The 10,584-nt window shown below is 38.9% G+C and overlaps 1 protein-coding gene across 2 annotated transcripts in view; it reads left to right on the top strand.

The window, feature by feature from the left end:
- ROCK1 (Rho associated coiled-coil containing protein kinase 1) overlaps window positions 1-10,584 on the top strand; it is a 178,554-nt gene that overhangs the window by 134,091 nt on the left and 33,879 nt on the right. For both annotated transcript variants that reach the window (XM_024210773.3, XM_024210772.3), the window contains exons 22-25: window positions 489-583; window positions 3,167-3,332; window positions 5,334-5,427; window positions 9,304-9,392. In XM_024210773.3, the coding sequence (XP_024066541.2) occupies window positions 489-583; window positions 3,167-3,332; window positions 5,334-5,427; window positions 9,304-9,392 (444 nt within the window). The remainder of the gene's footprint in view (window positions 1-488; window positions 584-3,166; window positions 3,333-5,333; window positions 5,428-9,303; window positions 9,393-10,584) is intronic.

Below are 10,584 nucleotides of genomic sequence, written 5' to 3'. Positions count from 1 at the left end.
CTCAGCCAATTACCAGAGGCTTCTAGGTTTCAAACCTTCCTTTGAAGGTTTCATGAACTCATGTAATTAAACGAAGGAATATTAATCAGTATGATCTGAATTCGTAGCCATATTTTTTCAGAGTAAAATGTTTCTTTTAAGCTTAGAGGATTATTACTGTTTTTAATATTTTTATTACCCTGGTATCTAGGAGTCCCAGTCGTGGACCAGGACTCCATTGTATTATGCCATGTACAAACAGAACAAAACTATAGTTTCTGCTCCCAAGAGCTTGCCATCTAAGTATAAAACATGAAACAACAGATGGATACAGACAGACGGGGGAGTACAAGGAAACAATGAGACAATATTATTAGTCAGCATGATCAGAAGTGATATCAGTGTACCAGCTGTCTAACCGTTGTGAAATTTTTTTATAGGAATCACAGCAAAGGAGAGTTTTAAGGAAGGATTTGAATTATGATTTCTTTCTAATACTTCCCTTACAGACACTTTACAAAACTCAGGTTAAGGAGCTTAAAGAAGAAATTGAGGAGAAGAATAAAGAAACTCAAAGGAAAATACAGGAATTGCAAAATGAAAAGTATGTCCATTTTATATTTTCAAGCAGAAATATGTTTACCTTATACAGTAGTGTGGTATCAATCTTGAAGCCCTGAATCCAGGATAAAAAAAAAATTTTTCCCTGCAGTAATGCTGAGAAATGACTACTTATAAAAAGTATAACAGGTCTTGTAATATGGTGAATACATAGGATGTTACTTATATTGATGGATGATTAAGAATGGAGTCAGGGTTTATGTTTATTTTCTTGGACTAGGTTTGGGGTTTTTGGAGAGAAAGATTATTCATCCTGAGAGTTTAGAAATGTCTGACATTTTGAAAAATTGTTTGTTTTGTTGTATTCATAATTTTATTTGTAAGACTCACGCCCCTCCTCCAAAAATGTTGTTAGCCTGGTAATTGCATGTAGTTTTTGAGCCAATAAACGGTTTTCAGACAAAGAATTTTAATGAAGATAATACTCATTTGAAAGCTCATTTTAAATGTGTAGATCTAACTACAACCAAACCAATTAAGTTTATCCAATTTTGTGGACCGTTTCAAATAATTAAAGAATATACAGTTTACAGTATTTCAAAACTTATGAAAGACTATTACTTAAAACTGTTTCCCATTCAGTAATTTGTTCTTCTAGGTATGCAGAATTAGGCCTGTCCATTTCATAATTTTTATTCAAAAAGTGGTGGTTTTGCCCCTGTCTGTAGTACAGAACTTGTGGTACTTGACAAGCATGGTCATTGGTCTGCATCAGTATTGCAGACAAGTCTTAAGAGTAAATGAGAGCATGTTAAAAACAATGTTCACTGTGGATTTGGGAAGAAGGAAAGGAAGGAGAGAGAAGTCACCATGTTGTTAAATATGATATAAGGAGAGAATATCAGCCAATCACAGCCCTGAGCAAGAAAATGTAGGAGAGTCTCAATTCCCCAAGTTGGGGAGAAGGGAAGAGACACTCCCTTTAGCCCTTTCTGTGTTTCCTCTCTCCCTTTCTCATTCCCATTTATTTTTTGTTGTCTTATGGGGGCTTTTTATTCCCACACGCCTTCAGCATAATATATGTTGTATGCATTTTTAATTAGATTTATACATGAGCTATTCCAAACTGATTCTGTCTAATTGTTGCCTGTCTACGCTAGGGGCTCTCTGTCCTACCTTCCCTTAACATGAGAAATCCTTGTACTGTGCCAGCTGTGGGTCAGCTCCCTAACTCCACTGGCCATTGGCAACACAAAAACTGCTCTCTGGGCCCTGCAGGCCCCACTGTCACTCTCTAGGTTACCGATTGGCACACCCTCAGCCCTTGAACTCTCCAAATGTCTCCCTGAAGTATCCAGCCCCTTGTCTGCTGGGCACTCTCACAGTTTCCACAGATTCACTGCTTCCAGAGAAATAGTACACCCCAGCTTACAAGTTCCATCTTGGATCACTGCTCAGCACTTAAACTTATTCTTGATTTCACTGTAAATATATCTATTTAACAAAGCCTAGAGATTCAAGTAGTAGCAATTAGAAGTATTGGAAACAAAATAGTTACATATATAAAATAAATTCATAACACGCATTCAAGAGCCTAGACTTAAGACATTAGAGTATCTCCTTAATTTTAGAGTATTGCTCACCCAAAATCCTTGCAGTGCTTTACAGCCAGGCTGGCTGTGATGCACCTTTCATGAGACAAGCACGCTGTCAATTTGCCTCCTAGATGAAGGATTCAATGTATTCATTTGCACCCCAAGGTATACTAGACAAATATTTTGTCTTTATTCATAAAGAGGACACCCCTCATCCTGTTCATTGCTTCCTGTAGATTGCCTCTCTTGTAGATTTTTGCAATCACTCCATTCATACTTGGTCCATGCGTATAGTAGGCATATAATAAACAAATGGCCAGGCATGGAGATTGGTGTCAGTTACCTCCTACCTGAAAGGAACATCTTCATGGTGTGTCACCTCCTGGTGACCTGCCATAACTCCAAGACCTTAACAACATAATTTTTAGTGTACTACGTGTACATACATTTCGCAGTGATTATGGCAACCAGTGGGCTTCTAGCTCTTGGGAGAGATTTTGCATGCCACTCTTCGGTGAGCTATTATGCATATATCTGATTCAGGGGATCCCTGTAAAATCATATGCACCCACTGTGCCCTCTACCAGTTGGCACCAAAGGGACCCTAGCTTACAGGGGCCAACTGTGTTTTAACCTCCCAGTATGGCTGCATTTGTAGTGCAGGTGGACCCTTAGACAACACTGTTGCAAAAAATTGTGCTACACAAACAGTATAGAGCATATCTGAGCAGTCTTTAACTTCATTAACTGTGAATGCTAGACATGTAACAACTGTTATGCGATAACCGTGGCTGAAAAAGTTTTCAAACATATCATCAAGTGCTGGTATGGACAGGACCTATGTCTTTTGTAGTGCATTACATAAGTGTCATCTACCTTTTTAATGTAGAGCTATTTGCTTCCCTCGATCCTTTAAAGGCAATATTTTTAAAAAATGATGCACTGAAAAGTACAGTCTGGGCTCGTTTGTTCTCCCTGCAAATGTTAAGTATTTTCCATAGGAAACATAAGATCTTAACATTCTGTTATAGAGAAACTCTTGCTGCACAGTTGGATCTGGCTGAAACCAAAGCTGAATCAGAGCAGTTGGCCCGAGGTCTCCTGGAAGAACAGTATTTTGAATTGACTCAGGAGAGCAAGAAAGCAGCTTCAAGAAATAGACAAGAAATTACCGATAAGGACAACATTGTAAGCCGGGTAAGTTGTTATTATTTAAACGTATAAAAAGTGGCTTTATTGTCAAAAAACCAACAAACATTAAAACTATAACTAAAAGTGTGTGTGTGTGTGTGTGTGTGTGTGTGTGTGTGTGTGTGTGTGTGTGTGTGTATATATATATATATATATATATATATATATATACACACCTCTACCCCAATATAACGCGACCCAAAATAACACGAATTCGGATATAACGCAATAAAGCAGCGCTCCGGGGTGGGGGGGGCTGCATGTTCCGGTGGATCAAAGCAAGTTCGATATAACGCGGTTTCACCTATAACGCGGTAAGATTTTTTAGCTCCTGAGGACAGCATTATATTGGGGTAGAGGTGTATATATAAATTTAGAGACAGGTCTTTAAAGTCCAGCATCTTTATGCGTGCAAATTGAGGCAATTTTGCATCTGCAGTTATTTGTGCACTTAATTGCTGCCACTTAGATATCTGAGTATCTGATCTGAGGGCACATTCAGGTACTTAGACATTTATTTGATAAATTACATTATTTGAGCTCCCAAATAAATGTGGACACAAAAAGAGAGTCTGGATTGAGGCCAAGTTGAAAATCAAGCACAATATCTTCCAATCTGTCCACCATCCCTCACTATCTTTTTTTAAAAATCATCAGTTTCTTTAATAGTGTACTCAGGGATCTGACTACATAATCACTTTCCTCATTCAGAAAGCATTTGAAAGATGCTGGGTTTTTTTCCAGGCAAATATTTTTAAATCAAAATATACAAGCTGGGAAGTCTCAACTTCAGAGAGCAACCATTTAATTTTTGCATTACATTTAAAGTAATGTGTTAACCAAGAGTTTTTACTCTCAAACCCTATTAATTTGCAGTGTAATATTTCTGTTTTATAATACTTTTAAACTGTGTTCTTCCTCTTTGGCTTCCTGCATGCAGAGGCACTCAGATACTGCCTAACATAAACCCGCAGTAAAACTTTGCGCATGATGACCAAAATGCATTGTTTTTCTTGCATGCTATTATGCGCTTTACATCCCCACATTAAATTATTTATTTTAGTAATAAGTAACATTTGATGCAGTAATGTTACATGTGCAATAGCCCCATGAAATAACCTTTCACTTTCCAGAATGCCCCATTTTCATTTGAGACTATTTTAAATAACTGCATCAATGTGGAATCTAAGTAGGGACTTCCTACCCATAAATTGTCAACTTCAGATATTGTTGTTTACATAACTCAACACACAATCATTCAGTGTATTTCTGTAGGTTTCAAACAAAACTTGCTTACTGAACACAACTGTATTCTTTTTGTCTTTTAATATGTTTGTATAGCATCCAGCAAAATGATCCTGATTGGGAGCTAATATAGGCAAATGATATTAATTTCCCCCTACAGTTCATTTCACAAGTCCTGTGAGCACCATTTGACAAAAAGCAAATCTTTTCTTTTTATCCATCTGTGCCTGTCTCTTTTCCATGATATATAACACTACTCAAATGTAAATTCCATGGACGGAGAGTGATATTAAATAATTATGGAAAGCCTGAAATCTTGGAATTTCGTAACTAGCAACTGATTCTCTGGATTCAATTGTAGGTAGCTACGTGTTATCGTTTACATAGAAGTTCCTAAAAATTTACTGAAAGCTGCTGTACTAAGTAACACTGAAGTTCTGCTTAATTCCTTAAATTCTGGTGGTTATTATTTATTGCTCACTGAAAATGTGCTCAACACTGCATGGATCATAAAAATAGATCTAGTCCTTTTCTTAGAGATAGTTGTATACTCAGTGTCTTTGTGAAAGAAAGAGGGATCAGAAGTAAAATATCTAGAATTTTATGTACAGTTTTGAAGTATGAACAGATGAGTAAGTATGTAATCTAACAATGGTAATTCTGTGTGGAATACTATTATTGATATAATATTAAATGCAGTTTTGAATATGAGTAGGATGTATAGCAAATGCTTTGTTTTAAAATTTGTTTGTTTTCATTTAGCTGGAAGAAACAAATAATACATTAACCAATGATGTTGAGTCTCTAACAAAAGAAAATGCAGAGCTCATTGAAAAAAATAAGAAACAGGAGGAAGGTATGGCATGTTTTGAGTTTTAAATTATGTTATGATGATGCAGAACTGATTACAGAGAAATATGTGTTTGCTGTTGCAGACTTGAAAACCAGTTTGGGCAATTTTTTCCTTCAGTATTAAGGACCTTATAATCTTTTGCACGCTGTCAGCATGAAATTAATTACTTCCTCCCTCCCATGTGATGGGGGACATGTGATCCCTTTTCTGCTCCTAGGGATTTCAGGTGGATGCAGCTGTTGAGGGAGCCTGTACTGCCATGAGGATGAGAGAAGGCTGTGGGGAGCCTGGAGCTAGTGAAAAGTTATCACGCTTGCCTGAATATGCTGGTTTTGTGGGCCAAATCCCCAGCCCATTTCATTTGTGCAGAGAGAGATTGCAAATCCCACCCTCTCATGTAAAGAATAATTTATGATTACAAAGCATACATAATAATAATAAGCTTAGTGCATTTAGCTTAATATTATATCAGAATATGTTGTTAAACATGATCTGAGGAAAGAAAATCAATCAATCACAGACCAGAAATAAACAAATATTCTTCTTCATATTCCATGTCTACTAATCTTCATGATGGCACTTAAATTTCCATGGAGCTTTGAAAAGTATTGTATGAATTTTTTGTTTTGTTTTGCCAGAGCTGGTCATGACACCATAGTTAAGGCTGCATTTGAGTTTTTGTTTTGACAAGACTTTTAAACCTTTGTTTTGTAAACATATCATAAAAATGGCAAAAATCAAAACCTAAAATGTAAGCTCTTTTGAGTGTTTGAATTTTTCATGGTGGTTGGATGAAAAATAGATTTATTACAGAGAGAATAATAAGCATTCCAAAACCATTACTTTTGGCAGGTTTGCAAATTCTCTGAGCTGGAAAGTATACCTTGACTTTAAATCATACCTCTAGTATGTTGTTTATATTCCCATGCTCTTCGCTACCGTTATTGTTGGCTAAGGTTCTAAACCTAGAATACAATCAAGTATGAGTTGCTGCGCACACATCTCTCCCTCTCATTTTTAAAATACAGTAGCAGAGAGGTATGCAGGGTCACTGCAGGCACAGTCAAGAGCACAATAATCTGTACATTATACTTTGAATCACCAAAATAATGTTTCGTATTTCAGTCATTTGTCCCACATTTTGTTTGCTGGTGTCACATACTAGCAGATTTGAAGGTTGAGAGGTGAGCTTCACACTGGCAGGGAGATGCATCAGAGCCTCTTGTGTCCTTTAGGTGGTTTGACAGCCAACAGCAGCCTCAGCAGTGCATTTTCTGCTTCTGATCCAAGGTCAGGTGTATTTCCATTTCAGAACAACCCTCAGGTCTTTGAGAGTATACACGCCAGCTCCCAAACATAAGCATTTGAGACCACAAGCTTACCACAGGCAGCCTGCTTACTATCAGTACTGACAAACGGATGCTCAAAGGAAACAACAGAAGTTTGTGGAAGAAAATTCTTATCAGCAGGGACTTAATCTCACCGGTCTTCATTATTGAGGCTCACCCAGGAATAGTTTACAAGTTATTATGGATCTAGCTATCCCATCTCCTCCCTTTGGGGACCACCTGTCTCATTTCCACTATTTCTGGACTAATATAACAAGGGATGGATGGGTATTGGAAATCATAGGAGTGGGATATGAGATTTAATTTCAGTCCATACTCAACATCTCCCACCTTCCCTGTTCCTATTCAGGGACCCCCTCACAAGAGCTTGTTAGACCAAGATGTTCAATCACTTCTAGCTCTTGGCACAATAGAGGTCCTGCTTCACCTCAAAGGGAGGGTGTTTTACTTCAGGTCCTTCTTCATCTCCAAGAATACGAGAAGGACTTTGGCCTGCCCTAGAACTAGAAGAGTAAACACTTACCTCAGGAAGATCAAGTTCAGAATGGTATCCCTAGCCACTATCATTGCATCCCTAGACTGATTGGCTGAATGGTAATTGCCAACCACAAACGTCAAATATCATCTGTGGAATGGGTGGATTGTGATAAGGGAATGTGTCCTGAAGATCGAGAGCAGTGTACCAATCAGCCACTGCCAGACTATTTGCAAAGTTTCTAGTTGTTGTAGCAGCTTACCTCAGAAAAATGGGGGTCCAAGTATGCCCATACTTGGACTATTGATTAGTTTGTGGGAGATTATGGCAGAGGTAGAGGAACAATATTCATCAGATCCTTTGGTTGTTCTCTTTTCTGGGACTGTTAGGAAAGAAATGCCAGTACTGATCCTTATGCAGAAGATAAAATTAATTGGAGCTACACCTCTACCCCGATATAACGCGACCCGATATAATACAAATTTGGATATAATGCGGTAAAGCAGTGCTCCAGGGGGGCAGAGCTGCGTGCTCCGGCAGATTAAAGCAAGTTCGATATAACATGGTTTCCCGTATAATGTGGTAAGATTTTTTGGCTCCCGAGGACAGCGTTATATCGGGGTAAAGGTGTATATTGGATTTTACTAAAGGTGTTAAAGGAGCACTCAACTAAGACAAAGCCATTGTAGAAAAGCTTAATGAATTATTTGGATCGGTCTTCACTGCAGAGAATGTGGGGGAGATATCCACATCAGAGCTATTCTTTTGGGGTGACAGATCTGAAGTAGTGTCCCAAATTGAGGTGTTAATAGAAGAGGTTTTAGACCAAATTGAAAAACTAAACAGTAATAAGTCACCAGGACCAGATGGTATTCATCCAAGAGTTCTGAAGGAACTCAGATATGAAATTGCAGAACTAACAACTGTAGTATGTAAGCTATCACTGAAATCAGCCTTTGAATCAGAGGACTGGAAGGTAGCTGATGTAACACCAATTTTTAAAAAGGGCTTCAGAGGAGATCCTGGCATTTAAAGGACAGTGAGCATAACTTCAGTACCAGGCATATTGGTACAAACTATAGTAAAGAACAGAATTATCAGACATGTAGATAAACATGATTTGCTGGGGAAGAGTCGACACAGCTTTTGTAAGGAAGTCATGCCTCACCAATCTATTAGAATTCTTTGAGGGGAATCAACAAGCATGTGGAGAATTGTGATCCAGTTGATATAGTACATTTGGACTTTTCAGATAGCCTTTAAGATTCCTCACCAAAGGCTCTTAAGGAAACTAAGTAGTCATGGGATCAGATGGAAGGTCCTTTCATGGATCAGTAACTGGTTGAAAGATAGGAAACAAAGGGTATGGCTAAATGGTCAGTTTTCACAATGGGGAGAGGTGAACAGCAGTGTCCCCATAAGTATCTGTACTGGGATCTGTGCTGTTCAGCATATTCATAAATGATCTGGAAAAGGGGATGAACAGTGAAGTGGCAAAGTTTGCAAATGATGGAGAGTTATTCAAGATAGTTAAGTCCAAAGCAGACTTTGGAAGGATATCACAAAATGGTATCACTAGGCAACAAAATATCAGATGAAATTCAACATTGATAAATGAAAAGTAATGCATATTGGAAAAAATAATTCCAACTATACATATACACTGATGGGTTCTAAATTTATTGTTACCACCCAAGAAAGAGATCTTGGAGTCACTGTGGACAGTTCTCTGAAAACTTCTGCTCAGTGTACAGCAGTGGTCAAAAATGCTGTAACAGTATGTTAGGAGCTATATCTATCTATCTATCTATAAAAAATATGCTTTTTACCATTGCACTATCTATCTATCTACAATATTCTGTGGTGAGATATTTATGATATTCCAGTATCATTAAATAAATGGTCTTTATGGTTACAAAATGTCTATATTTGTATGCAAAGTCAAAGAACAGTAAGATGGAAAAAACCCACATACTATGGAGAAATGAATGACCTTTAAAAATTTTCTTGCCATAAAATATATATCTTAGAAAGTTTAATGGTATTTTTTAACAGAATTTAAATTGAAGAAAGAAGAGGAAATCAACACTATTAGAATGCATTATGAGAAGAATCTTCACACTGAAAGAACTCTTAAAACACAGGTATTAATTTTTAGATATTTTAATATGAGCATGTTGACTTCATTGTGGCATACCAGAAAAATAGCTTTCAAATTTTAATGAATTACTTTGTGTGATTACTTCTCAGTACTATAGCTAGATGAAATTTGTATTAGTGATGATCTATAAATCTTAAATTTGTATTAGTGTAATTTTATAGCTAAAAGCATAGGTTCTGATCCTGTAAACTTTTCACTTGATTAAGGAATGTTCAAGAGAGTAAGGGTTTGCAGGATCAGACCCACAGACAACAACATGTTAATAGGAGCTTTTTTGTAGCCAGTGCATTCACTTCTATAATTAATTATTTTCTGGGAAATCTACACTTCTTTTCTTAAACATGGTCTCAGCTCATTTAAAAAAAAATCTATTCCAAAATTGGAAATGTTACATTTTACTGCTCTCTTATTTCTACTTTTTCTTACTGAAATGTATGTATTTTAGCAGTCAGTTTGACAGCTGCAGTAACAAGGGGATAGAAAGGCAGGGAGTTCTATATGCATGTCTTCAATATGATGTCGTGCTGAAATATAACGTGGACTTCTGTAACCCAAGAGAAACTTCTATGTTCTTTACAAAAGCTTATGTATATAGCACAGGGATCGACAACCTATGGCACGCACGCATGCCTGCCGGAGCAGTGTGCCATTAAAAATCCAGCCCGGTCTGGCCCACTCTTCTCCGCCGCCCCCTCCCCTGCGGGGGTAGGGGGACAGAATCATAGGCGTGCGCACGGGGTGTGCCCAGGCACACCCTGCCAAATGGCCCCACTCTCCCGGCGCGGCAAGCCGCAGGGTGTGCGCTCCTGGGCCGAAGCACTTGGCTGAGCGCAGCAAGCCGCTGGCCCCTCCCCCGCCTTTCCCCCTCCCCTGGAGCATTGCTGCTGCGCGCGCAGCGCTCTGAGGGGTGGGGCTGCCTGCTCCCGCGGGGCAGCGTGTCTGGCTCTGCGCGGAGCAGAACATGCTGCTAGGAGCCTCATGGTAAGGGGGCCGGGGGAGCTGGATAAGGGGGGGTAGTCAGGGGACAGGGAACCTGGGGGGGGAGGGGGTTGGATAGGGGGTGGGATCCTGGGCGGGGGGGGGTCTCTGGAGGGGGCAGTCAGGGAGTAGGGGGGTTGGATGGGGCATGGGCATCCCGGGGTCTGCAGAGAAGAAGCGGGGGCAGGGCCTTGGGG

Source organism: Terrapene carolina, unplaced genomic scaffold (genome assembly GCF_002925995.2).
Source record: "Terrapene carolina triunguis isolate 2854851 unplaced genomic scaffold, T_m_triunguis-2.0 Scaffold58, whole genome shotgun sequence".
NCBI lineage: Eukaryota > Metazoa > Chordata > Testudines > Emydidae > Terrapene > Terrapene triunguis.
The sequence above is the reverse complement of the archived record's forward strand: the minus strand, read 5'-3'. Positions and strand labels throughout refer to the sequence as shown.